General features: G+C 38.9%; 7 protein-coding genes and 1 long non-coding RNA gene across 9 annotated transcripts; 2 read left to right on the top strand and 6 right to left on the bottom strand.

Annotated features, from left to right (window-relative positions):
- Positions 1–136: 136 nt before the first annotated feature.
- LOC114820476 (uncharacterized) lies at positions 137–2,206 on the bottom strand. The gene is made up of 4 exons (XR_003767855.2): positions 2,121–2,206; positions 1,396–1,584; positions 545–1,313; positions 137–428 (listed from the first exon to the last, which is right to left on the bottom strand). It is a non-coding gene; the product is annotated as an uncharacterized lncRNA (long non-coding RNA).
- An 875-nt stretch (positions 2,207–3,081) lies between these two features.
- On the bottom strand, positions 3,082–8,565 carry LOC103414247 (serine/threonine-protein phosphatase 2A 65 kDa regulatory subunit A beta isoform). Its single transcript, XM_008352644.4, has 13 exons — positions 8,307–8,565; positions 7,426–7,842; positions 6,657–6,903; positions 6,430–6,542; positions 6,141–6,220; positions 5,877–6,018; positions 5,688–5,768; positions 5,004–5,108; positions 4,637–4,819; positions 4,358–4,450; positions 3,839–3,978; positions 3,674–3,740; positions 3,082–3,575 (listed from the first exon to the last, which is right to left on the bottom strand). Exons 2-13 carry the CDS (start codon positions 7,816–7,818, stop codon positions 3,456–3,458), a joined length of 1,764 nt encoding a protein of 587 aa, XP_008350866.2. The 5' UTR covers positions 7,819–7,842; positions 8,307–8,565; the 3' UTR covers positions 3,082–3,455.
- Positions 8,566–8,977: 412 nt separating this feature from the next.
- On the bottom strand, positions 8,978–12,467 carry LOC103414246 (aluminum-activated malate transporter 4-like). 2 transcript variants are annotated; one of them, XM_070810582.1, is made up of 7 exons: positions 11,829–12,398; positions 11,584–11,721; positions 11,196–11,459; positions 10,971–11,107; positions 10,725–10,871; positions 9,486–10,156; positions 8,978–9,373 (listed from the first exon to the last, which is right to left on the bottom strand). In XM_070810582.1, exons 1-6 carry the CDS (start codon positions 12,322–12,324, stop codon positions 9,506–9,508), a joined length of 1,833 nt encoding a protein of 610 aa, XP_070666683.1. In that variant the 5' UTR covers positions 12,325–12,398; the 3' UTR covers positions 8,978–9,373; positions 9,486–9,505. The 2 variants fall into 2 exon arrangements, with proteins under 2 accessions (XP_070666683.1, XP_008350864.3); XM_008352642.4 differs by having other exon boundaries at positions 8,978–10,156; positions 11,829–12,467.
- Positions 12,468–14,344: 1,877 nt separating this feature from the next.
- Positions 14,345–18,238, top strand: LOC103423754 (KRR1 small subunit processome component homolog). The gene is made up of 12 exons (XM_029091929.2): positions 14,345–14,799; positions 15,227–15,303; positions 15,458–15,568; positions 15,966–16,034; positions 16,301–16,357; positions 16,483–16,521; positions 16,622–16,726; positions 16,845–16,927; positions 17,053–17,134; positions 17,570–17,713; positions 17,826–17,897; positions 18,011–18,238. The coding sequence occupies exons 1-12, from the start codon at positions 14,613–14,615 to the stop codon at positions 18,122–18,124; spliced, it is 1,140 nt and encodes a 379-aa protein (XP_028947762.1). The 5' UTR covers positions 14,345–14,612; the 3' UTR covers positions 18,125–18,238.
- Positions 18,239–18,246: 8 nt separating this feature from the next.
- On the bottom strand, positions 18,247–20,607 carry LOC103423755 (aluminum-activated malate transporter 4-like). Its single transcript, XM_008361834.4, has 6 exons — positions 20,189–20,607; positions 19,956–20,093; positions 19,604–19,873; positions 19,388–19,524; positions 19,073–19,219; positions 18,247–18,941 (listed from the first exon to the last, which is right to left on the bottom strand). Exons 1-6 carry the CDS (start codon positions 20,490–20,492, stop codon positions 18,372–18,374), a joined length of 1,566 nt encoding a protein of 521 aa, XP_008360056.2. The 5' UTR covers positions 20,493–20,607; the 3' UTR covers positions 18,247–18,371.
- A 505-nt stretch (positions 20,608–21,112) lies between these two features.
- On the bottom strand, positions 21,113–23,010 carry LOC103423756 (uncharacterized). Its single transcript, XM_008361835.4, has 5 exons — positions 22,607–23,010; positions 22,392–22,485; positions 22,112–22,149; positions 21,863–21,998; positions 21,113–21,613 (listed from the first exon to the last, which is right to left on the bottom strand). Exons 1-5 carry the CDS (start codon positions 22,943–22,945, stop codon positions 21,198–21,200), a joined length of 1,023 nt encoding a protein of 340 aa, XP_008360057.2. The 5' UTR covers positions 22,946–23,010; the 3' UTR covers positions 21,113–21,197.
- Positions 23,011–23,078: 68 nt separating this feature from the next.
- On the top strand, positions 23,079–24,828 carry LOC103423757 (homologous-pairing protein 2 homolog). The gene is made up of 6 exons (XM_029091930.2): positions 23,079–23,254; positions 23,367–23,392; positions 23,734–24,001; positions 24,128–24,198; positions 24,304–24,492; positions 24,569–24,828. The coding sequence occupies exons 1-6, from the start codon at positions 23,227–23,229 to the stop codon at positions 24,659–24,661; spliced, it is 675 nt and encodes a 224-aa protein (XP_028947763.1). The 5' UTR covers positions 23,079–23,226; the 3' UTR covers positions 24,662–24,828.
- On the bottom strand, positions 24,777–27,177 carry LOC103423860 (vacuolar protein sorting-associated protein IST1-like). The gene is made up of 5 exons (XM_008361940.3): positions 26,694–27,177; positions 26,287–26,390; positions 26,001–26,172; positions 25,764–25,886; positions 24,777–25,641 (listed from the first exon to the last, which is right to left on the bottom strand). Exons 1-5 carry the CDS (start codon positions 26,880–26,882, stop codon positions 24,991–24,993), a joined length of 1,239 nt encoding a protein of 412 aa, XP_008360162.2. The 5' UTR covers positions 26,883–27,177; the 3' UTR covers positions 24,777–24,990.
- Between the last annotated feature and the right edge of the window lie 807 nt (positions 27,178–27,984).

The raw sequence follows: 27,984 nt of genomic DNA, 5'->3' as shown, positions 1-27,984 counted from the left end.
CGTAGTTTAGATTAATTTAGTGCAGACAGTCACTTTTACATGAAAAATAAAATCAATTATCCATAGAATTCGGCCATATTCATAGAATTTTTAACGTAAACGAAGGTAAAGATCAATTAAGAGCATCGATTTGCTATGGTACGTGCTTATATTTGGATGGTCAAGTATTTGTTCATGTTTAGCAACATTTTTGCTACAAATTGGACAGAAGCACAAAAGGACAAAAATTGGTAAGCTTGATCTTGCCTAAAAAAAAACAAAAAAGATACAATTAATAATGCATGGTGGTCAAGGAAATGCAACTTTTCCAGAATCTTCATGGTGGGTGATAGTGCGGGTGCCAATACAGCCCATAATGCGGCCACGAGACTTTGTTATATTAATTCCCGACGCTCCGTACACGCGAAGTTCTGTGTTCGAATCACTTTCTGTTGATCACCATCACTTGAATCAGTAAAATTCGATTGAGACTTTGATTGTTAAAGGTAAAATTTTGCTACAATCCTTTTTTGGGAGAGAGGCGAGGACCAGTTCGGAGAAGTACCATATGGTGAAGCAACCTCGGTCTCTGCTGAGCTTGGCAGCCTCCGATGCTTATTGGCGATTGGCGCTGCCATGTGGCGCTAATCGCCACCACCTATTTTGCAACCCTATGAAGAGGAGGAGGAGGAGGAGTAGTAGTGCTTGAACTCTAGGGGTGTTTGGCCTACCCTGGTTTGCATTTCAGAGATGGATTATATTGAAAGATAGGAACTTGGGAGTTTTGTGAAGCATCGAAGAAAAGAGGTGGTAAGATGGTAAATTTATGTGTGTGGGAGAGATATAAACTATGAAGTAAGATTTATTTTAGAGTAATGTCAGGATATTAAATTTATGAGTAATTTTTTAGTGCATCTAGAACACAATCACGTGACGTTATTATTCTGCTCAAATTATAACATGTGAGTTATAGGCACCCATAAAAATTTCTCCAACACCAAATTTGATCCCAATGGAAAATGGGTTTAGGGTAATGCCGAAAAATCAATCACACAACCATATGGTTTCAATTGTTTGTCGCAAAAAGCTTTGATTAGATTGGAATGGACATCCATACACCATAATTAACTCAGGACTAAATATGTTTCTTCTTTGCGTGAAGCATGGCCAAGGATCAACAATGGCCTCCATAACAAGATTAACATCATCGGACTTTATCTTGATCTTCTTGATATGAAATGCTCTTTTAAATCCTTATTATTAGCAATCACTGCGTTGGACAAAAGAGAGTAGGGATTATGGTGTGGTGGTTGATGCGGGGGGTTGGTGGGGCGCTGGCCAAGTTTAGCAAACATTTGTTAACGTGAGTTTATGATAACCATCAAAACAAAATCATGCATATATACATACACTCACATATCCTCCTCATAGTCACGGCTAGCCTACTGACAGTTGAAGACCAAAATACGCCTCCGCCGCCCCTCGTGAAACTTCGTGGTTGAGGTTTCTTCGCGGGGCTGCAGATGGGAACCTTCGCCTATTAATATCAGTTGTGCATTCTTGCTCAAATGAGTGCTCCATATGAATTTACTGCCGAGTCGTTTGCTGCAAAAACAAATGTTAATGAGTTGAATATTGTAGAACTTAAAAAGGAACAACGCAGATCATATTGCACTGTGTAATTCGATGTTCCCATGCCCTAGCTCCTCCAACCTGCATAAAATTTAACTGGATATTGCTAGATCGATCATCATATATTCTTTAATCTGAAAGTTACCAAAACTACAATACTTTGCGAGTGTTATCCCACACCGAGAAGTACTGGTAATTTTCTCATCATGCGTATTTAAGGGTCTGTTTGATAACTATTTCAATTTATAGTTTTTAATTTTTAAAAAAAGTGAAGAAAAAAAAAAAGTTGCATGACATGAAATATATTACGGAGTGGACCCGTTTGGTAACTATTTCAAATTTAGGTGATTTTTTGTAGAGATGATCTTTGAGGGAAAATCTAAAAGATAGTCGATTCAAATCGTTAAAATACATTACGGAGTGGGCTTCACAAAAACGTGTGTCAAAAGTTTTGAAAAAAACAATGATGTCACGGATCTGTCCCTATATATATGTAATTTATGAAATACCTGCATACTTCTCATATGTTCTCCTTCTTCTTCTGCCACTTCTATGTCGTGAAGATGATCCATGGAATAACGCTAGGTTTGGGTGAATTTAACATCCTTGTAGTTCTATGGTTGTATTTATAGGCCATGTCGCATGCACAACGCACCAAACCAAACTGATTGCAATGCAGCAAAACCAAGATTTCAATTATTATTTGGTGGTTGGTGGGGGATGGGGCACCAGGTGCGAACCATCGGTCGTAGGTTAACTGTTTACAGTGCCTCAACCCCCAGGGCTGTAGGTCTTTCATCCTCTCACAACTCCACCGTCCACCGCCTACAGTATCGTCAGTTTGGACCTCTCGAATAGTCGAATACCATTCACTCACATTCTGCTGAAGTTACCCACCAAACTCCATTGTCACGTGGGTTGGCAGCTTCATTACTCTTTGAAGACGCATCAAAGAGGCGAGAGATTCTACCGTGTAACTTAGACTCGGTACTTATCTCATGTAACTAATTAGTTTGCATTAATGCAGGAGATGAGAGATTCTATTATATTCTCTTTTGCAATCAATTTAGACCGAGTAACACATCATCTGGCGCATCGATGCTTGCCACATGTTCAAAAAGTGAATCAGTCATTCAATAAAAAATTATCGCGTGATGAATTAGTGACAAAACGAGTATCTCTTCCCGATTTCAACCACGATTTTTCCTTGTAATAGGTGTTATGTATATGGGACCTCAAATTGAATATAATTTTAAGACAAACCGTAGGAGATTGTCATCTCATGATTTTAGCACAATGTTTTATAACGTTGACATAAAAATTAACGTTAAAATGTAAAGTGGCAGGAAGTCCATAAAGAGTCTCACTTTACAAGCTACCTTGGCATTTCTCTAATTTTAATTCACAAGTTTAAATTGTTTACAAATCAGAAGCTCAATATTAAGTGATGAATTAAGGAGATCTCGAATGTTCTTGCAACCAACAAAATATTAAATAAAAAAAATATATATAACGATATATTCACCAACAAATAAAAAGGTTCTTCAAACCTAAGACAATACTTTCCTACCGATGAAGACCCATCATAACAAATATTGCAGAACATGACACAAATTCTCAATGCTAATATTACACATTTTACCCATATACGACGGCATAACGTAAAATCGCGGGAATCCGAAAACGGTCCGGCAGTTAGGCACAAATTAATAGCACACGCTTACTCTCAGACGCTCCCGGCAACGGAGGAACACATTAACGACGTACTCTGAGTTCGCAGAAATGATGCCTTCCATCTTCAACATGAGCAATGAACCCCCTAGACGCTTACTCTTCAGGCTCTTCTAGCTTGACATCATGACATGATCAATTGCCTGAAGAGCCTGGTTAGCGAAAAACCGGACATCAACATCTGGGTCCTCGCTGAGCTCAACCAAAGAGGGACGAATTGTTTTCTCCACCACCTGTCAACGTCAAGGAAAATTTAAGCCCGGGAAGAAAGAAGACAGAGAAAGTGAATACATGAAATAACAAATTACAAAGGACTCGAATAGATACTTACAGACTGATCAACTATGGGGATAAGGGACTGCAGCACCTTTGCGACATTGAATTTGATGTTCGGTACTCTGAGGAAAAAACAAAGAATTTATGCCAGTGAATGGAATAACTCCACCAGCATCGTATCTTTCCTATTTGGTACACAGAATTCATAGTGTGTATATACCTGTCCTTTGTCGCATTGATGAGCACTGGCAGCAGTTTTGAACATGTGATTTCTGGACCCATAACCGGGGCAAGGAGACAGATTGCACGAAGAATTGTCATTCGATACAAATAGTGTGGATTGTCTATCATCTGAAGGACCTGCCCAAATGACAAATTCCTAAAATTTTGAGAGTAGAGTATATACATAACCCTTAAAGAATAAAATAATGATGAAAACTACAAAGTCGAAAATGTGGTAAGCGACCAAACTTTAAAAGCCATAAGCTGTCTTGTCCACAATTTCGGTGAATTTTAACTAGTATATTCAAACGTCCACAAGAAATAAAAAATAATGTGATGAGAAAGGTGGTTGCTGGCAAATCTTCCTACATAAAACCATTCTAAACCTATAATTCTAATTTCCAGGAAGATAAAAGCCGTAAATTCAGGACAAAACAATGACATTATTTTCAACATTTCTGGAATCTCCCATGGCAGAACTTGTGGCAACTGAATTAATCAAAGTCATAAAAAAAACCTGTGGAACAATATGTTGCATTGCCCATTCTGGACCGAACTCTTCTGCCAGACGCTTTAAATTATTAGCAGCAGCATCACGAATTGAGTAGACCTGCAATAGATTCCAAAGCAGAAAGCACTAATGAGTATGCACCCTGTCTTTCTTTCTTTGGGGGGAGGGGGCGGTAGAGGGATAGAGAGACAGAGAGAGAAGGGGGAAGAGAAACAAAGAACAACGTTTCTTCCCTTCAGGCTTATCATGAAGTGAGATGTACTCAAAATGTAGGAATACACTAACCTTGTCTTGTAACCACTGCATGCAAAGGGCACCAAGCTTATCATCAAAGAACCCTACACCCAGCTGACTTGCCAATAAAGGTATGTACTCTATTATTGCAAGTCGAACCCTCCAATGTCTATCCTCTGCTAGCTCCACTATGGCTGGTAACAAGGATTGAGACAGCAAATCGATTCCAATAACCTGCAAGAATGACACGCTTCGGCATTCACTTGAAAAGGTCTAACCTTTGATATTTTGATAAGGAAGACCAAAAAAATACCAAATGCTGAGGTCTAAAAAATTGAGTTTAAAATCACGTACAGAATCATAGAAAGCATAAATGGGGGGAAATATAGTGCATTTACTTTCTCAGAATTAAACTGACCTGATTCACTTGATCAAGCTTGCTAATGATATTAAGACGCACATCAGGAAATTCATCCTTCAGGAGTGAAAGAAAAATGGGAAGGAGCTGCTCAATTGTAGCATCCTGCATTAACCCTAAGAATGAGATGTATGCAAGTAATGTACTTTAAAGATCACAGAGAGCAGATCATATGATTAAAACATCAATTGCAGGATTGAGACTAAAACAACTAAGAGGCAATGTGCAGGCCGTGGTATATATAAAAACTAAGACAAATAGTTTACATGCAAACACAAGCAGCTCACACCGGCATGCAGGCTCCTTTTCAATTATTATCACAACAAGAGTCAATTTACAACACTGTAAATTAGTAGAAATTGTACTGCAATCGTAAAACCTTCTAGGCACAGAACATTTACGTTTCAAGTGAGAAAATTATGGGAAAGGAATGTCATTTAAGATTCATTGACTTGTACCATTTAGTCATCCGGATTCAAATTTGGAGTATGGACCTGTACACATTTCATTCATTTTTTTTCCCAACTTCTTCACAGATGTATGGACTTTCCAACAAATATTCAGCTCCACAAGCCATCGAACCAAAAATATTCATTTAATGTAACAGTCATATACACCTCATATCAGCTCCAGTTCATTATTTGTGTTTATAAATTAGAAAAAAATAATAACACCAAATCTCACCTTTCCTAATACAAGAGCCATTCCCATTATAACTGAAGCCAAAGCAGACCGGACATGTTGGGAAGAATCTGATGACAGCTCCTGCAAAGGTCATTGGAAAGTATTGAAATTACCAGTATAAAATAATAAGTTGAAGTTAAAAATTAACACCACTAAGAAAGGAAAAACTTTGCATTAAAGCAAACACACCTTCACACATGGAAGAATATGCTGAATTGCAAGTTCCGGACTTAAAATCCGGCAAAATTTGGTAACTTTGCCAGCAGCTGCTATACGAACTTCAGCCTCATTATCTCGAAGCAATCGCACATATGCCGGAACCAGGTCCGTCCTTCAAAGACAACCACAATAAATCAAATATTTAAAAAAAAAAAAAAAACTTCTTTAGAAATCAAAATAGCCTATTCCTACTATCTTCATTTTAGCACATGGCTGTGGTATGACAATAAATACCTCGTAGGCTCAGGCCCCACAGCTTCACAAAGCTCATATAGTTGATTTGCAACCATGTAACGCACACGCCAAGACTTATCCTATTCAGAGGAATGAAAAATTGTTAAGATGCAAAACATTCAATGATATTCTTTCGAATGCAAAAAACCTACTAGTGACAGTCCAAAGTGTCATGCCCAACAGCTTCCATACACATGCCTTATTATTGTAACTATCCATTCAGTATTTAAGCAAAAATAGGATGAATATAACCAAATGTAGAATTCAACATTCTAAATACAAGGTTTACCTGAGAGAAGTTAACAATAACGGGGAGGATATGTGCAACACAATCTTGGGGCTCCAACAACTTCCCAAGAGCAGCACAGCCCTCAACAGCCAAGAGTCGAACAGAATCTTGATCTAAAATGAAACTAATTGTAAGAAATATAACTTGGCGAATCTTCATCTAATATGAAACTAAATGTGGCAGCTTTAACTTTAAAAATTGAGAATGTGAAGGCAGCATTCAGTTACCATCTTGAGTAAGATCCTCAAATATAGACATGATATCAGCCTTCAGATGAGCGGGTTCAACAGTTGCTGCAAATTTTCCTAGGTTTGTAGCAGCAGACCTCCTAACCATAGGCATGTCATCTTGACACAACTGACTGTAAATTGATCGCAGTTCTGTCTTCAATGTATCCAGTGCACTAGGGTAGGCAATATGAAAAAGCCCACATGCAGAGACTCGAGCTGTAAACCATTCACCAGCTGCCAACCTCTGAGAAGAAAAATAAAAATATAATAAGTATTTGGACGAAAAATTTGCTGAGGGTGAAAGGATACAAAACTCAAGCACATTGTAACAAAATGCAACATCTGCACGACAGTGATGAACTGACGTTGTGATATAAATGCCAGTGCTGAAACTTTTAAGATTATATATGTAAAATACTAAAATTCCTTCACCGAACATGCAAAATCGAATGATCCAAATCTATTCGACACCTTTCATATGTCATCCTTGAATTATATATAGCGCATATATATATATATATATATATCTAGTAAAAGATCCATATAATTGCGAAAGACTGACAATTTAATTATTTAGAAGTATCTGCATGGCAGAGATGTAAAGATTCACACGGACTGCCCAGCAATAATTTGAATGCTAGCCCGGCCGTGAGGCAATTGGAAATACTGCTTAGGACGAGAATAAAGTCGCCATTCAGTCCCATCCAATCCTAAAACAAAATTAAGCAATGAACTTTTGAGCACAGAAGAAAATGAGTTATCTAACCTTCACAAGAGGAATAAACCAGTTGACCAAATCACCTTCCCTCATCTGAGACCCAATCCTACATAACGACTCCACAGCCTTGTCCCTCACACAGGTTTCCTCAACAGTGCAAAGGGTCTCCAGGGGCGGGAGCAAAACATGCGCATGCTCGACTCCCCCAACATATGGAATGAAGACCCCCAACTCTTCCGCCATTGCAAGAAGTACCTCATCGTCATCGTCATTGTTCTCGCTCAGAAAGGGGATTAATTCCTTACGAGTTCGCTCTTCCCCAAGAGCACGTGCAATTGTAGATAGCCTGCGGATTGAGTTCAACCGCAGCTGGATATCGTCATTTTTAAGCTCGTCTATGAGAACGGCTATTGGGTATAGCGGTTCATCAACCATAGACATTGTAATTCAAACCTTTTCCACAACCTTCAAACACCGAAACAAGTTATCATAAGTAAATATGCAGAAATATTAACTAATGAAACCACTATATTTTCATTCGGTTTTGATTATTACTTCGATTCCTACGATTTACAGGATATTAATACACCGACATTAGGTAAAGCGTCAGATCAGCACGATGAGATCTAAATCAAACCCTAGAATTCAAATCAATGGGGGAAATAAGGAAAATGATTAAAAGACAATGAAGAAGGAAGATGAAATCTTGGATTCAAAAACCAGCGACGCATTGGTTCAGCTGAATTACTCTAAAATTTCAGGAAACGAAAACAAAAAATTGGAAGTTAGAATTCGATTTCAATTTTTCTCACTTAGTTTTCTCAGCAATCAAACAGATGCCAAAAATCGAGTTAGAGCAAAAAAAATTCAGAAAATTTTGAATTAACTAAGAGGAAAGCGATGAAACTCAGAAGCGGCAACGGCCTTACCGATCTCAGTGCCCTTCCCGCCGGCTGCCTCCGATTCGACAATCTGTTAAGAGCGGAAAAAGAGAGAGAGAGAGAGGAAACGAGACGACACGAGAGTATCGTTATTATGGTTCTTTTTTGTTTCTTGGGCCCATCTTTACAGAAAGTATTAGTGGGCCATAAAGTATAGAAGAACGTGAACTAGCCCATCTTTTATTGGGCTTCACATGCCTTCGCCCAATCGTGGCGCAATCATCCTTTCTAGAAATTCTCTTCCACGTATTTTTTTTTCATAAGTGAACGTTTGAGATTTAGTTTCACGTGTGAAAAAAAAGGGTGCATGTGAGCAAAGCTTTCATTCTTAGTGCCTGTTTGAAACCGATAGGAAGTTCTCATGTGAAAAAATTTATTAAAAAAAACAAGTGTTCTCTAAAATGACACTTGGAGAACATATTTAGAAAGAGTTTCTACGACGCATAAAAACTTTTTATTTTTATTTTATTAAGCGTAGTAGAAAGGTTTTTTATTTTTATTTACTTGTATAATTTTCGTGTTGTTGATAAGAAGTGATGTGGTTTAGGAAATGCATCCCGTTCGTTGTTAGATTTTGGACCACCAAACGTATAGATGAGGTACATATAACCGCCGTATACAACAGCAAAAATATCCATTGCCAACGGTACAGACCAAGAGAATCAAGCACATTGTCTTATTGAACATAACTTGACGCCCAAGAAAAAACCTTCAGGCACGTCTCATGTAGTATAAGTCATACATTACACATCAACTTCTAACAAGTTACAACAAATGAGATCCAAGCTTGGCCAAAATTTAAACAAATGATACACTGATGCATCAGTTAGGATGCGATTTGATTACGCATACGCAGTTTCATGCTTCACCGGAGTTTTCGCTTCCAAATTATTTTCTTCTCCATCAGTTGGTCTCATCAGATTTTCTCTGATCAACCGGACTTTTCTCAGAACGAGGATTTTCCCAGCTTGGTTCGCATCAAAATGTTCTCAAATCGAAGAGTTCAAAACAGAGAAAACCTCACACTGCCCTTCTATACCAGTTTTTAATACAATCTGTAATGGTAATTCGTTACCCAACAAAGAAATCAATTTGTTAAACTTGTTTTAGTGACCGGTGATTACCTCCAAATCCTTGGATCAAAATTATAATTAGGTATCAACCAACCTGAATAAAAAAAACACTCTTTAATTCTTCAACCGCAAACTCCTGAATAGTCTGGTCCAGAACCCAACAACCTCCTCCTTGGCTTCAACAGGATCCTTAAACTTTGCTTTCTCACTCAGCTCTTTAAATTCTTCCACCAGATTTTGAAGCCGAGCCACAAACTCAATCAGAAGCGATGCAAATGTTGCCAAAGATAAAGAGCTGGCGCTTTCGTAAACTTTTGATTCTTCAGGTTCCTCTTGCACAGCATGCACATTGAATGAGAGGCGCGGCCATGATATTGGTTTTTTTAACAGACTTTCTGTAGATATCCATTGTTGCACGGAAGGATCAGCGGCTGTGCTTGGATTCTGAGGATCCCAATATTCACTGAGAGAATTGATCACCACCTGCTTATTTTCATTGTCTTTATCGACAAACTGCACAGTATCTTCATATTCCTTGGGAAGTATTTCAGGTCCCCAGCTCTCTGAATTGACAAGAAGGTATGAGTATTTGTCTATTTTCATCTGCAACTCTTCTGCGGCTTCATGCACATCGAAAAGTATGTCTTTGGGACTTAATTTCTCCATCTTTTCTACTTTGCTTCCTAGCTCACGTAACAATTTAGCACCCTCAACACCAACTCTCTGGAGCTCCATGCCAAAAACCTGTCTCTTTTCGGGTGGTGCCTACAGAAACACATTCACAAAAACCTGATGATGAAACTGAAAATTAAGAAACTAATAAATCAATTGAGAAACTAAAAACACAGAATTAAGAAGAAATCTGTGTTCTTAATCAACTACAGGGTTTGACATGTTGCATGGTTCAGAAAAATTTCTTATCTTTGCAAGCTGGGAAATGGCATGCAATTCTTCTATACAAAGCCAAAACAAAAACTTTCAAATCCCTTTTCCGCGTTATTTTCAGGGAACAGTAGAAATTTCTCATCGGTACTTCTGCAGGCTGCTGATGATCAATATCTTGGAAATTGAACATAAGCCTAAATTAATAGTACACATAACTATTGCCTTAAACAAAATATAATTCACGTAAAACCAGGCTACGTTTTCAAGATTTAAGGTTACAATACTCATAAGCTCATTTTATCTTCAAACGAACAGCATGAACTGCAAGATCCATCTCCTAGACTCTATAAATGGAGATTCAGAATTTAATGCTGCTATCTACAGATCCTTTCTCTTCTGCTATGTACATTCTGAAAAGTCACAGGGAGGAGGAATAATATATATTTACCTGGATTTCTGAAAGTATGCATCCGTGCATCGCCATGACCATGAATGCACAATGCCTCAGTGAACCGCCAACTTTGACATAGTTTACCCAGGGGTAACTGAATGACTTATAAGGGCCATGCGGTGGCTCCCATACAGCAAAGCCTAACTGCAAAATTATTTCAATTCGATTTAGTTGAATTAAAAGTTCCTGCGATTCTAGTTCAAATTCAGAGGACTAGAAGCAGAATTGTTTATATCAGCATACCAGAGTTTCCTCTTGGCTTGAAGATTGCACAGCTGATCTATAACCACTATACAACGGGTCATCAGAAGCTTGATAGGTGAGAATTTTTGAAGGAATTCTCTCGTATTCAACACATTGCAGATACTGATTAACAACACCTAGAACAAAAGATCAAACCATCAAAACCAGTCCTGCAATTCAGTGTGAACTAAAATGCACACAACATTATGTCGTAAATGAACCAACCTTCCAAAGAAGAAGCCACACCCCTTAAATTTTTCACCACCAGCTTATGGAGATCTTCCCCTGACCAGATGGGGTATATAAATATATTTACAAGCAAACAAATGCCGGCACCGACTGCAATAAGCAGCAATCGATAGAATGCTGTCTGAAGGAATAATGAAGTCCCAGACACCAAGACGATACAATATGTCAACAAGAATACCCGAAATCCGTATTCATATGGCTTCATTGTCGGATAAAGTTTGATATAACTAGCAGAAAATCCTAATTACCACAAAACCCAACAGCCAAAATTCAGAAAAAAATGGTTTATCATAAACAATGTATCAAACTTTGTCAACTGATGTAGAGTAATGATCAAATTATCAATTGTTTTCAACTAGAATACCTGCTATAAACACACTGATAACAATTACAACTTCCTGCAGATCTCCTGCCAGTACAGATAACTCTGCAATCCCCAGAGCAAGCCCGCCGGCCGATAACGTACCCAAAGCTCGATTAAAACCCTTGTTCAAGGTTGCACCTTTAGCAAAAAAAACGACATTAAACTTCCCATTAATCTCATAAACAAACAAAATCTCGATCAAAACGCAAAAGCAAAAAAAAAAGGGGTAATCTTTGAAGTAATACCTACGCTGAATTCAAAAACGACGACGACAGTAAGGATTGCCCAGATGGAATACTGGCTGGCATTTTTGAGCGGCTCCTTGAAAAATATGAGCAGCGACACGAGCGCCAACGACATCCCCATCTTGGTCGCAAAGATGGCTTTTCGAGGATCGGAACGACCCATTTGATACAATTTGATGAAAGTGTCCTGGAAATTGTTGTAGAAGTTGTTGAACCCATCGGAGAATCTTCGGAAGCAGCCGCATTTGACGTGTTCGTCGCCAGCTTCGGAGCTGTTGAAACCGAAGTCGGAGTACCCTTTTCGCGAGAGCAGCCGTTCCTTGCTTCTCTCGGCGAAGCTGTGGTGGAAGGACCCGATTCTGGCCGCCATTTGTCGTCGGAAAATAAAGAGATTTGAAGCTAAGAATTTCAGAGAAGGAAGAAGAAATGGCGAGCGGAACAGCGTCCAAGGGACATTAGCGCAAAACCGTGAAGGGGATGTAAATGTGATGAACATATAAAGGCATGGGGATCTATAAAGTGTACGACGTCGTTTGGTGGTTTGGATGGTTGAAAAGTTTGAGCTGGAAGGTGGTTGAGTTCAATGGATGGAAGACACGAGAAATTTCACGGAAAACGGTTGAAACTGGGGACTGTGTTAGGAGGAGACGAAAAGAGATCCCTCCGAATCTCTTCCTTCCAATTCACAAAATCACGGATTCCGAATCATTAAATTTTGATCAAACGGCTACAAATAGGAATCTATTTTAAAAGTTATAATAACTTTAGTAGTTAGATTAAATTTCAATGGTCTGGATTTACTGATTTGGTGGATTAGGAAAAAGGAATCCTCTCCTCCGAGCTTAATTATTTTTCAGTTACATACCACTTTGTCCCTTAGTTTGTTTTGAATAATTTTTTTTAAATAAACCATGTATTTAAGATAAAAGATTTGAGGTAAGCTGCCTGATAATTTGGTTCCGAACTTGCAATTTACTTAAGTTGAATTTAAAATTTTTAACTTATAAATATTGAGAATTGTCACTAGATTATGATACTAAGTGTTTATCATAATAAAAAATTTATGGTTTTTGTTTTTATTATTTTTTATTATACTATGTGGTTTAATATCTTAATATACATAGTGTTGATCTTTTTCTACGCATTCTGGTTCCGAACTCTTAACTCTCATACTTTATTATAATAGTTTTAAACTTTCTATTCCCTTTAAAATAATAATATTTTTATCATTTTTCTAATCAAAACCAGATCATGGCTGTGAGATCTTTGAAAATATTGTACATGGAGAGAGAGAGAGGTCTGCCGTGCGTTTGATTTGATAAACAAAACATAAAGGAGAAAGTTGTATATTTCGTGATTAGCAGTTAGATTGTAGCTATAAAAAAAAAAGAAAAAAAAAAGAAGGGAAATAATACTAATTAGTTTATAAGCTCAAACTTTTATCAAATCAACGTTCATTCGAGAGACTCAATAACGACATGTTTTATGTATATTTGGACACACGATAAGTTGACATGTTGTTTGAAAAGAATATAATCTCGCACAACGCAAAGATGACCCAACACAAACCTTTTTTTATTTTAAGAAACAACACCCAGCACATTACAACACGATATGTTGTAAAGTCTAATAATTAGCAACTAATATTATTAGTAGAGTAATGTTAGATATACCAACTTTTCAAATCAAATTTACAAATTATGTGATGTGTTACTAATAGGAAATAAACATGTTAATTAATACTTAAATAATGATTCAATCCTCAACAACAACGTCATGTAGTTTACAAAATTTGATCTAAATAGTTAGTTTCTCTAGCATTACTTTTATTAGAAATAGAAGGGATATGCGAAATTAAATGTGGTATGTTAAAATACACAAAATGCTTTATTTTCATATTGTCTTTAAATAAATCTTTAATTTTTTTTCAGCCACTAAGCCGAACATAAAATCTTCTACTAACACGTAAAATTTATAATAAAGACCTTGTAGCTTAAGAGCATCTTCATCCGAACCTTCAAATAAAAGTGGACTACCACACAACACAATTTGAAGGCATGGAAGAAGTTACAATGAAAGTGTCATTCGTAATTGAATTTGGCATCAAGGGTGTTTGCTGCCATTTTCATTTTATAACTATATTAAGGGAATTAACTTGGCTGCTGAACAATTCAGCAGCCGCTCCTGCTTATACCCAATCATATGTGGACACGTGTCCAAGTTTTGAGTGGTTGCTGAAAATTCAGCAGCTAAGTCTTGTTCTTTATTAAGAGATTATAATAAATGACCAATTACAAAGCAACAAAACAAGGTGAGTCCGGAAATCATTAACACAACAATAAAAAAAAACAGATTGGTTGGAAGAAAAAAAGAAAATTGACATTGCCATATAAGTCATTAATTTAGAATTTGACATATCTATCAGAAATGCTCTAAGTAGTTAAAAAGCATCTATTATATTTGAGATACTCTACTATGATAATTTTATTTAACTCACTACGTCTCATATTTAAATCGTCCCTCCATTGAAATTTGTAGCGATGTGATTTGTTGTGCACACAGCTAAAAATTTAGGTGGTAAACGGCAAATTCCTGAAAGAGTAAACGGCTTTTTTTGTCTTGGTGTCCCGGCAAAATAACGACGGCCGTTTTTTCCCTCCTACTTGAATGGGCAGATAAACGGGCCGACGCAGACCCATGGGTTTTTTTTAATCTTTACAACACTGGTCTCTCTCTTAAACGTCTAGGGTTTCAAACGCCGGAGGAAAAAACAGCAGAACGACGATGGAGACCAGCGAAAACGGCGGCGATCAGCAGACGCAGAGGCGCAAGGACAAGCACCGCAAGCCGAAGCCTTGGGACGACGACCCTAACATTGACCGCTGGACGATTGAAAAGTTCGACCCTTCTTGGAACGAAGGCGGCATGCTTGAAGTCACCTCCTTCTCTACGCTTTTCCCTCAATACAGAGGTGCCTCCTCGCTTCTTCTTCTTCTTGTTCCTCTCCCTTTTTATCTGTTTGGCTGCCTAGAAAGTGTGGGAAAAGAAAAGAAAAGAAAATTTCAAAGTTTTAGTCACGAGATAAGTGTTTGAGATTTTGGGTGAAGTTTAAAATTTTGGGTTAGTATCTGTTTTGTTGACCTAATTCCATTAGAGCTATTTTGTACTGTTTAGTATTTTCTTATGCTAAATTTTGTTACTTTGTTTGGTTGCTAAGAAAATGCATTTGAAATTCTTGTGAAAAGTGAATTTGGGGAACTCAGGTGGTCAAGAGGATAAAACCTAGTTTGAAATATGGCTTTTGCACCGTCGTGATTTTGGTTTTCCAGTGAGCATTATATGGACCTATGCTATGCTATTATACTTTCAGTTACGAGTCTTTGCATTGTGTTGTGCAGAAAAATACTTGCAAGAATGCTGGCCAGTGGTGAAATCTGCTTTGAAAGAGTACGGCATTACGTGCGAACTGAATCTAGTATGTTGCAATAACTTTTGTTTGTGCAAGCTCCTGTATTTGTTAATTTGGTTTATTGACCTTTATGAATTTTCTTCTTGATCGATCGGTGGCTTATGACAAATTCTGTATGATTTTATGTGCGTAATAACTGTGGCGCTTGTAATGTGGTTAGGTTGAGGGTTCCATGACAGTCTCAACAACCAGGAAGACTAAAGACCCGTATATTATTGTCAAAGCTAGGGATCTTATCAAACTTTTGTCAAGAAGTGTTCCTGCTCCTCAGGTACAAATGTGAAGTACCTTACTGTTATTATCTTCTTATCTTTGAATCAGCTTTCTATAGAATCAACTAGTTTGAAGTAGTTTTTAAGGTACTTCTGTTTATTCTTGTGATGTAATTCCTTTTTCTTTTTTAGGATATATTATTCGTTCAGAACTTCAGAATCAACAGTAATGATAAGCTATTAGTTTTACGTCAGATATTCGAATCCTAGTGAAGAGCTCAGGATCAATGTTATCTACCACTAATACATGATACTATTTCTCTTTACTTGCAAACCCCAGTGTGTGTGTGTGTGTATATATATATTTTTTTTTCTTTCTATTTAATGGAAATCAGTTTTGGGTTGTGCATTTTTTTTGTGAATGTTCTGATTCAAGTGCTCAACTTTTTGGTTCAGGCAATAAAAATACTGAATGATGAAATGCAATGTGACATTATCAAGATTAGCAGCTTTGTGAGAAGTAAGGTGCGTTGTTTCATACTTCTTCATTTTACTTTCAGTGGTGGAATGTCTGTTTTCTTATGAACAGATCCAAGCTATTAACTTCCCATAAAATTTTACTTTATTTTTCTGGAGTCTAATATGCAGTTAACTTCCCATAAAATTTTATTTTATTTTCTCTGAAGTCTTATATACAGTTTTGGTGCACAACCTAGTTTGAGCACTAAGATGATGTGAACATTTGTTTGATGCTTTAGGTTAAGCATTCCAATTTTTTCTATTGAGTGCAGGAACGATTTGTAAAACGGCGGGACCGACTGATTGGCCCCAATTCGTCCACTTTGAAGGTGCGCAGAGTAAACCAGATATCATGTTCTATAATGCAATTGTATTTGATGCAATTATATGTGATTTCATTAGATATATCTTTGTTCTGTTTCTTTAATCTTTCACAATATAATTTTGGACACAGGCACTTGAAATACTTACGGGCTGTTATATTCTGGTTCAAGTAAGTGTGCTATTCCTTGTGATTTTGATTGTTATATTGTACGTTTATATTTGACATGAAACTATGGCAAAAGAATTTTAATTTGCTTGTAAATGAATAGGGAAACACTGTTTCGGTAATGGGTTCATTTAAAGCATTGAAGCAAGTCAGGAGGATTGTGGAAGACTGCATGACGAATGCAATGCATCCCATATTTCATATCAAGGTGATTATAGTTGTACTGTGTGATTTCATCAAGATTGCTCTCTCATTTTACAAAGTTAGACCTGAAGGTCTGTGAATGAATCTCGCTTACTTTTTATCTCTTCCTGCTTGGTGAGCAGACTCTCATGGTGAGGAAAGAACTTGAAAAGGATCCGGCGCTGGCTCATGAGAACTGGGATAGATTTCTTCCAAAGTTCAAGAAGTATGACTTCTACTTCAGTTTTCTTTAACTCTGCATGCGGAGAACTGTTATTGTCTGCCTGCATTTTTTAGGTGCCTTAGGTGCTATTATTTCGGTTTTGAACTATTCTCTCTTTCTCTCCCCAGGAAAAATATTAATCAAAATAAGGTCAAGAGTAAAGAGAAGAGACCATATACACCATTCCCGCCTCCTCAGCAACCTAGCAAGGTGAGTAATTGCCACCAGACTCTTGTATGGTTTATCTTCCTGCAAGGGTTCCTTGTGAACGAGGCATAATAAGGTTGCTATTCTCCTGAATGAGCAAAACAAAACTAACTACTTTTGGAAGCTGTTATGTCTATATAAATCGAGTATCTTCTCTACCTAAAAATATTAAAATGTCAGTGGTCTATGTCGTACTTAATTGTGGAGGCCTAACTTTTAGATGTTACCCTGGAACACGTTTGCCTTCTTCTCCACTTTTTTTTAATACCATTTGATTTCTTGATTGTAGTCTGATTCTATCTGTGTAAATAAATATCCCTCCTTTTGTTCCCAATGTTCTTCCTTTTCCCAGTAAAACTGATTTTGGATGAACAATTCTCTTTTATATCAACTTGCATTTTAGTTGTCATAAAATTTTCATTTTCTGTGCTTTCTCAGATTGACATACAATTGGAAACTGGAGAATACTTTTTGAACGACAAAGTGAAATCCGCAAAGAAGTGGCAAGAGAAGCAGGAGAAACAGTCTGAAAAAACTGCAGAAAATAAGCGAAAAAGAGAAGCTGCTTTCATTCCTCCTAAGGTAGGACATAGGTGTTCTCTGTTTTGTTTGGTGTTACGTGCTTCAAATTTTTTAGTTATATATCTTCTTACGAGTTACGAGCTGTTGTTAATTTTCCTTTTTTCTGATTCAGGAGCCTGCAGTCCAGGAGACCAACTCTGATGATGGTAACAAAGATCTGGCTGCCGTAGCCACGTCTCTGAAGGTAAACTATAATTATAGAAATAAGGCATGCTAAAAGTTTACATCTTATCTAGCAGCATGGTTGCCTTATCGGTTTCGTTTTCCCTTACCTCCTTTCTGCTGGTTGTTTTTCAGAAAAAGGCAAAAGAGTATGGAATACAAAGAATGGCTGAGAATGTAAATCCAGAAGCATATCTTGCGGAATCTGGAGAACCATCGAAAAAGAAATCCAAGCGCAAGCATTCCTAGATACAATTTTGTGTTGTGATTTGTGATAGGTAGGTTCACAGATGAGGTTGGACATGTATGATCTTCTCAAACACTGGATGGTTTGAAATGTAATGGACTCATTTTTCGTCTGTGCTAATGAATAGCGTAACAAGCAAATCTTTCGTTAGAGGGATTCGAACATAACTAATTCCCACAAGATTTCCAGTAGGTTGAAAGTGTTGTGGGTGTTAGAAACTCTAGCATAGCAGTTTCGGCATATCTTTACCTACACCCGACCCTCCCTGGTTTCATTCATAACACTTTTATACCCGAAACACCGAATCCGCCACTGCCAGGGCCAAGTCCCAGATTTCTTCTTTGCAGGTGGTGCATCCGGAACAAACGCCTTGAAGTCTGCTTTCTCACCGAGCTCTTGGAACGTGTCAACCACATTTTGAAGCCGGGCAACAAACTCAATCAGCAGCGAAGCAAACGTGGCCAAGGACAAGGCGCTCGCGCTTTCATATGTTCCACAGTTATATTCCTTCATCACTCCATCGCCACCACTGAATGAGAGAGGCAAGGGCCGAGATGCTTGGTCCCCAAGCATGTCCTCTGACGAAGCATTTTGTGGTGCACTAATTTCCCAACTCTCTGAATTGACCAGAAGATACGATCTCCGGTCTATCTTCTTCTGCAATTCCTCTGCTGCCCGTTGCACGTCTTTGAGTATGTCTCCGGAGCCTAATTTTTCCATCTTCTCCACTTTCTTGGCGAGTTCTCGCAAAACTTTGGCACCTTCAGCTCCAACCCGCTGGAGTTCGTCGCGCAAAACCTGCCTCTTTTCTGCTGGTGCCTACATGTGGTACAAAATTACAAACCAACAGTGTGTGTGTGTGTGTGTGTGTGTGTGTGTGTGTGTGTGTGTGTGTGTGAAGGAAACTGTACCATTTATATGTAGTTTTGTTTCTCGTCACGGATAGTTACCTGTATTTCGGAAAGAATGCATCCATGTAGAGCCATGACCATAAACGCACAATGCTTCAATGCACCATTTAATTTCACAAAATTTGTCCAAGGATAATTGAACATTTTGTAACGCCCATGAGGTGGTTCCCAGATTGCAAATCCCAACTGCACTCATAAAAAACATGTCAAATGGAAATCAAAACTCCCAAGCACTTACAGGTCGCAGAAGTGCTTTCTAGAGAAACACCTCTAGCAGAAGTACTTCTTAATCAAAAGATACAAACGGGCCCTAAAGTCAACCCCAAATCTTGTCCAACTTGGGGTAAATCATACCAGAGTTTCTTCTTGGCTTGTAGATTCTACCACGGATCGATAGCCCTTGTACAGTGGATCATCTGCAGCTTGGTATGTAAGAATTCGTGATGGGATCCTCTCATATTCGACACAATTTAGGTACCCGTTAACGCAGCCTAAGCAATAAGTTTGAGCAGATTAACAGAGCAGAAAGCTGATTAGAACTTGAAAAAAACTCACATATTGTAATTGTACCTTCTAATGAAGTAGCAACTCCCTTGAAATTCTTCACCACCAAGTTATGCAGATCCTCTCCCGACCATATCGGATATATGCATATGTTAACGACTAAACAAACAGCTGCTCCCACTCCAATAAGAACCAGTCGAGTCACAACTGCCTCACTGTACTCCCTTGTTCTGTTCCCGGCAACCATTAGGATGCAGTATGTCAACACGAAAACCCGAAAGCCGTACTCGTAGGGCTTCATTGTTGGGTACAGCTTCAAGTAAGATGCAAAAAATCCTGAAGGGCGTCACAGAGAAGAAGGGTTAGAAAAGGTTGGATTTAACTTTGATATTAATTTGCAATTAGTACTAATACGAACCAACGATAAATATGCTTATGACAATCACAACTTCCTCCAACTTTGCAGCCAGCAAAGATAACTCAGCAAAGCAGAATGCAAGCATTCCAGCAAACAACGTCCCCAACCCGCGGTTAAATCCTTTGATGAAAGTCCCTCCTGCACGAAAACGGAAAACTGAAAACTAAAAGCGAAACAATGGTTATCAAACGGACCTGAATTGTTACGTTACATCTGATATCAAAAATGCATACCGATGCTGAATTCGAACATCACAATGACAGTGAGGATAGCCCAGATTGAGTACTGACCAACGTCGCGATACGACTTTTTCCAAAATATTAGCAAAGAAACCGTGGACAATGCCAGTCCCATTTTTATTGCAAAGATGATTTTCCTGGGATCAGAACGGCCCATTTGCCATGCATTTACTGCAAAATCTAGTAAATCCTTCCAAGAATTCATCATCATTTTCCCCATGGAATTGAAACACATGCACCTGCTTTCTGCTGTTTGGTACTCGGCTTCTTTGAAGCTGCCCAAAAGTGGCTTTTCCATGCTGTTTGTGTTTGCACGCAAATTAGCCCAAGTGAGTCTCTGTTCCTTTTAACCTGCTGTGCCACTTCTCATTAATGGAGCAGCCTAAATTTATAAGAAGAATCGACGTCTTTCTACTTAGCAACACGTCTTTGTGGTTAAAAATAGACCCGTACTTAATCTCACTCCTAGTCATTTTTACCTTTCTCTGGTACTATTTAGTACACATTTATTTGTTATTTTTCATTAAAACTAAAGTTTTTTTGGACTTTTCATTAGCTTTCATTTTATTTTATCTTATGATATGAGCCTCTGATAAATTTAAAATATATATGGAACAAAAATAAACATGGGTGTGCACAAAGAAGAAAAAATGTGTGCGAAAACCGTTTTTGAAAGATTAGGGTGGTGCTATCAACACACCCTTTCTACCTTCCACACATACCTTTCAATTTTCGGCCGTCAGATCAAATGAATTGAAAATAATCAAATGATATAAATTAAAAGAGAGTGTTAAAGGTAAAAAGTGGTGTGGATGGCACCAAACCAAAAACTATTGGTCCGGTGGCTTTACCCAATGAGGGGAAACTTCATGCCCTTGTCTTTGGGTTTGTAAATTTTGTCGTTGTTCCTGGGAAGAATAGAGGAAGCTTCATGCTCATATTGTACAACACTCTGTTGCCTTTGTTACACTCATTAAAGTCAGACATTTACTTGCTGTACAAGCTACAGTTCCTCGTCAAGATTCAGACAAACGAGGTAAGCAACTAAGCCAACAACTGGTACAAATCTAAGATAATTTACAATACCAATCTTGCTGCTCTCAACATTTTGCAGATTGTCACCTATCAACCAGGGCTGGAAGACGGCGTAAAGACAGATGTCCCAAATGAATGCATAAGCCAGCCTCTCCGATCCTAGGTAACCGATCAAGAACTCCCATCGGTCTGAAATGCTTCCAAAGTCGCCATCCATCCGGCCAAAAAGAGCCCATAATGCAGATATTAGACATATTGCTCCACCAGCAAGTCCAACGATGGGAGCTCCGCTAGTCATCACTGATGCAAGCTGTGAGCGCTTGCTCGGAGTGTAGTCAGACTCAGCCTCATTCAGCCGAATAGCCATGTAAGGTATTAGAAAAGCTGTTCACACCACATACACAACATTGGTCAGATTGATGGAAAATGTAACTGGTCTCTAAAAACCATGCCCATTGCAAAGCAAATTTAAATCAAGGACGGGTAACAATTAGCTCTTGACCTAGTGATATCTCTTTCTAAATCACGTGAGGAGGTCCTGCGTTTGAATCCCCCCTCCCGTTGATCAAAATTCATTGATTAAGGTAACAAGGTTCACAGATTGAAAACATTAAGGTTTGGAAGAAAGCATACTGTTTGTGAGAAACATCTGAAAACCCCACAAGGCGTCGAGAGACCACTTGTATCTGTCCCTCCTTCGGTCCGTGAACAGCAGAGGAGCAAACATGAATGTCCACCCAATCACAAAGTTGAATAATCCCTCAGACATCTAGTCCAAGAACAAAAGAACACAAATTGTCCAATGTCCATGTCAAAAAAGATACTTAAAAGTGTAAAACTTGGTAGTAAAATCCAAATTCACTTGATAAGTCAAATTCATACCGGGTGAAGAACTGGGGCATCAATCAAACCAACACCAACTACTCTGCCAAGAAGTTCAACGCAGAAATCATCAAGAACAAAATCAATTAAAATTAACCACTACTAGATATTACCTAGTTAAGATGAGGTTTTGTTGTGTTAGTATCTAAGTCAATCATGCGCTGTTATGTCACATGTTTTTATTTTTCCGCACTCTAGTCCCCTTGTTAACTTGGGATACTGTCACCGGGAAACATGGAAATTGAACTCAGAAAATCAATAGCAGATTGATCGAGCATACCGGAGTTGAGAAAAGGCAAGATGAAGAAGAAATTAAGAGAGAGCCCCACAAGAGAGTTCACTGTATCCGAACTAATAGCCCACACTGGGTCTCCCTGAAATCAAACAAGGCAACATCTTTAGCAGCTAAAAGATTATATGATATATATATATACACACGCACATATATACAGACAATTATACATATTATATAAAAATGTACATTAATTTACACACAGGAGCATAGGGAAGAAGAAAAAGCCACAAAATGTAGACTCCCTCAGCAAGCCACAGAGCAATCTGAAGCAGCCGTTCTGAGCCGTCGTTCTCCTGCTGGACGGAGGTGGTGGGTTTCCTGCGATCCGCGCGGCACACGAGCGGCTTCAATTTGGAGTCCCTTTTGAGGGTTGCGGGCGGTTGTGAAGGCCACGTTTGGGAGTCCAGTGCCGCCAAAAATGGATTCTGTGTGCACAATTGGGTCTTGGTCCGAGAGCCTAGGGAGGGCCTAGTTGAAAAAAAGGCGCGGCGGTCGGCGCAGCAGAGCAGAGGCGGAGACGTGGCGCTGACGACGGCCATCGTTTCTGAGAAATGAAACGGCACTACGTGTCCTCCCTCTCAGCGCCAAAATAACGATTTTGTTTGCTTACGTAAATTCGGGTATGATGAAGGGGTACATTTGTCCAATCATATTTGTCTATTTAATTTAGAGACACGGCGCCGTATCGGGAAAGGGAACTCATTATTTTCGTTCCATTCAAATCGAGAGCCAAAAGCTTGCGAGTCTCTGAGAAGCTTCTTCTTCCCGCCATTTCCGTACAGTTTCAGATTCTCTGCCGGAGCCGTAGAGTTTCCGATCAATGGCTCCGAAATCCGAAAACCCCGAAGGTAATCCGAGGAGCTCTAGGATATTCTTTGCTTTGTCGATTTGATTTTCTATCTGCGTTTTACTGAATCGCTAAACCTCTTTGTTGCTTATGGTTTTGTGAAAACGTTGCAGCAATCGTCCTCAACTACTTGAACGAGGTAAATTATCTTTCATTTCTCCGATTTACATTCTAATTTTACTATAAAAGTCGAATAAATTGATGAAATGTGATTTTTCCCTTCCGATTTTTGGCCTGTTTGGGAGGTGGGAAAATCGAACTGTGATTAATTTTCTCCTTTATTAGCTGCTGTTATTCTTTTTTTTTTCTTTTTTTCCTCCGTTTGATTCCCTGTAATTTTTGTAATTAGCAATTAATTGAAGGAACAAAGCATAAAACCGGAATTTTGTGTAGATATTTTCCGGGGAAACAAACAGATTTTTGCTATGTACAGTATGTGCACGTCCGAATGCTGATGTGAATTTGTATATCTTTGTCCAGCAAAATAGGCCGCTGAATTCTCAAAATGTGGCGGATTCGTTGCAAAAGTTTAACCTCAAGAAGGCGGCCATACAAAAGGCGCTGGATGCGCTTGCGGATAATGGGAAGATTTCGTTCAAGGAGTACGGTAAGCAGAAGGTCTACCTGGCTAGGCAGGACCAGTTCGATATTCCAAACAGCGAGGAGCTTACCCGGATGAAGCAAGAAAATGAGAAACTGCAGGAACAGCTGGGTGAACAAAAGAGAGCGATTAGCGAGGTTGAGGGAGGTACCTGTTTACCAGTCCTTACTACACCTCATGTTTTCACTAATTGACTGGTTTTCGACTTCTTAATTCTCGGTTTAAGACTTTGCCTTACTGAGTGTGAAATATGGCGATGCACTTTCGTTGCAGAAATTAAAACTTTGCAGGCAAATTTGACCCTAGAGCAAATGCGGGACAAAGAAGCGAAACTGAGAAAGGAGGTAAGTTAATTGGATACGTTTGTGCTTGCATTAGGTCAAAATATGTGACTGGAAATAATGTGTATGGAATTTGGATCAAGTTTGGTGTTTTGAATTCTGTATTAGGTCGCTGAAATGGAGGATAGATTGGAAAAATTGCGCGGAGGAGTTACGTTGGTCAAGCCAGAAGACCGCAAGGCGGTTGAGCAAATGGTCTCTGAGAAAATAAGTCAGTGGAGAAAGCGTCGAAGGATGTCCAAAGATCTGTGGGATGCTATTACTGAGAACTCACCGAAAGATGTCAAGGAATTTAAGGTATGCCTGCATTTGGATGTTCCGTCTTACGCGCAAACTATGGTGAAGTTGTGAATAGTCTGTTATGCTATTGCAGGAGGAGCTCGGGATCGAGTATGATGAGGATGTTGGTGTGAGTTTGCAGTCATTTAGTGACCTGCGCAGTAACAAGCGGCCTAGACTCCGTTGAGTTTTTCAGATGATGTCGTGCATTAGTCAAATTTTCGGAAATTAGTTTCATCGTGTTACTAGCAAAACGAAAATCTTAGGCTTGTGCATCCGTTGATTAGTCGATCAGTCGTCAATTTTACATACTGAAACCTTTATATATTATACATATGCAGCAATTTATCTATAGCTCCATGGCGCTTCGACGCAATTTATAGAATCTACTAAGTTTACATTTCCCCGAAAACAAAGAAAGAGATAAAGAAACAATCAAATTTATATGCAACGGAATTTATTAGCACAACGAGCAAAACTGATAAGGAAATATAACAAACAAGACTATTCTTCTTCTCAGAAGCCACGCACCCGTCTAGTCCTCAGAGAGAATGGTCCCTTCTCTATGTTTAGTCGTGGCGGGCTTTGCCTTCCAGATCCTCCAGTGACATGTGCTGCAGGATATTCAAGCCTTGACTCCGCCTTCAAGCCAGATCGAAACCTCGAAGGAATTTGGTTATGAGACGAGGGCGTTGTATTTGGTTCGTTGTCGCTTTCACTCTCATCAAAAACTATATCCTTCCCTAAAAGATCGGCCTGCCCTACGGCATCTGAGGACATTGGAATCACCTCATCTCCATCTGAATCTAAACTTGAAGAAGATGTTGACCTCTTTAATTCACCTCGACTTCGCTCATGCTGCGATTCGGATAGACTTTTAAAGGATTCATATCTGTCAGATAACTTTCCTCGTTTACTTCCGGGACTATTTTGATCATCAGGATCTTGAGATTCAGACCTAGAGAGTTGCACTGCTGCTCTAGCAGCATCTGCTGCGTAAGCTGCAGACTCGAAAGCTGCTTGAGCTGCATCAGCTACATCCTTGTATTTCCTTGGCTTAATCGAACCAGAGAACCTATCATCATTTCCCGTCTCTTCTGCAGAAGCCTGCACATTATCTGCTGGTCCCGTGCCACTTGAACCGGCCTTGTTCACATCCGATTTATCCTGCATTATTGATCACACACAGCAAACCTCAGATACCATGAATAATATTCGAAGTTCAAAGCAAATACGATACCTCAGTTCTAATCCTCTCCGAATTCCCGTTATTCTTCCAAATTACATACCTCGGTGTAAACAGAAGACGTTTCTTCCAGCTTCAGAACAATGTTATTCTCTGCAGCAATTTCTTTGAGCACCTTCATTCTGACCTCCAAAACTGGCATCCTAGTTGACAGTTTTTGCATCATCTTCAAAAACCGAAAAACACACAAATCATTAACATGCCAAATTTCTGTTTTGACAAACATGTAAGCTTTGCATCGAAATTAATAAGAAAACTTCAGTCTGTTCCAGATCATTACCGTGAGGTTGACTCCACAATTGTTGCGCACTTCGATGGCACGAGAAGCAAATTCCTTGCCAAAACGAGCAGTGAGAACCGCACGAATCTCTTGAAGCTCCGGAAAATCCCCACATCTTGAAGCCGCATAAAGCAAACTCGATGTTGCCTCCCTCAGTTCATCAGGGCATTCCCTATGTGAACAAAGACACCGCAAAAGTAATTACATTAGACCAATACCAATGAAACAAAATCAATCAAATTAGATCAAGGAATACAATTAGTTAAAAAAAAAAAAAAAACCAAACCTTTCTTGTTCAATGAGATGAACCCTTTCGATCACTAGGTTGCAATAACCCTCTATCATGACAAACACATCCAACATATTCTGCTCGTTAATCACATGCCCCACCTGCCAACAACATAAAACCAAATCTTTCAGCCTCAAAATTTCAATTCTTGCTAGAAATGCTTTTATCATACTGTGTAAGCGCTTTTGATTGTCATAAAGCGCTTTTAATCTAAAAATTCAGGTGCTTCCTGAAGCACATAGCAAGCGCTTCTACAACCCAAAAACATTGTAAGTTTTTCTGTCAAACATAGTCGAGTGTTTTTTATTGTCTGAGAACATTTTAGCCCCTACAAAATAAGTCTCAAACAAAAGGAAACACCCCCTCGTTGCACTGCAAACTGAATATTTTACAAGGAAACTTACGCGAAGAAGAGCGCGATCTTGGTGACCCTGCTGGAGGAGCTGGACGACATCGGATCGAGCCTGAGAGCACTTGGCCTGGCGCTGTTTCTTAAGAACGGCAAGGCGGGAGAGAGCGAGGTTCAAAGTGGGTTTGAACTTGGCGGTGTTCTTGTGACTCCTTCCAAGCAAAGCATCGAGCTTTCTTCCCATTTTTTCGCCTTCTTCTTCCTCTTCCCTCTTTCTCTCGGTCGATAATTCCAGGTGCTGCGGTACAAAGAGCAAGGCAACAAACGAGTCCTGGATCGTTTTCTGCTTTAAGGGCTGACGACGATGGAGAAATACTCGGTGACTACGACTTTTTATGAGTCGTTCGGACTTTAGAGGAGGTGTTGCTGACTTAAGGGTTAAGTTTCTAGATAGAAATTAGAAGACGCCGGGCCATGTGGAGACGTGGTTTTTGAATAAACGCGGTTTATTATTTAGTCTATAGTTGGACAATTTCTGCGAAGAGGAGCAAGGAGAGGTTTTTTTAATATATCTGCAACACGGAATGGTACGCCATACGTCATTATACATGTAGAGAGAATTTTATTTTTTTCCTTAGTGACACTCTTCTTATATAATGACATATGACATATATGTCTGTGTTCAGAACACACTAAAAATCTATCAAGAGCAAGGAAGGAATGTAGTTGATTTTACACTCTTTAGACACGTGTCACTTGAAACATTAGGCCCAACATGGATTCTTTCAAGTCATAGTTTATATGTTCCTGTGTAAGAAGATACACAACCTAACTTGTCCAATAATACATTGTCACGCGAGTTTTTCTGCACATGACAACGTATGATTTACGATGCTGATTTCATTTCATGTAAATTGCTCTTCTATGTAAGGCTAGATTTTATCACTCAACCCGAAACTCGTCATGATTTAAGTGTTTTGTGAACGGAAATAAAGCGTATTCGCTACTATACGGAGTTTTTTTAAACAGCATGCGAGGGTTTGGCGAAACCGAGTGTCCCTGTCGAATCATCCACTCCCCTCAGTTACCAGTTACAAGGCACAAGAGCACGTCAAGCAACCACCCACAGTTTTAAAGAACTACTTCCACAATCATTCTCCATTGCTTTTTTGTTTACTCGGCTAATCGAAATCACCAACCAACCAATTGCCCGTTCAGGAGTCGGGTGGCAGCGAGCACTTTTTAGTGTGGACTCGGTTGCGTATTTGGAAAATAATGGCATGTGGGGATGAAGCTTCTTGGAGATCTCTTGTGCGATTGTGTCCAAAAATTAGAAGATAGTAAGA

This window comes from Malus domestica, chromosome 13, assembly GCF_042453785.1.
Source record: "Malus domestica chromosome 13, GDT2T_hap1".
Taxonomy (NCBI): domain Eukaryota; kingdom Viridiplantae; phylum Streptophyta; class Magnoliopsida; order Rosales; family Rosaceae; genus Malus; species Malus domestica.
Note: the sequence above shows the minus strand (reverse complement) of the source record. Positions and strands in the feature narration are given on the sequence as shown.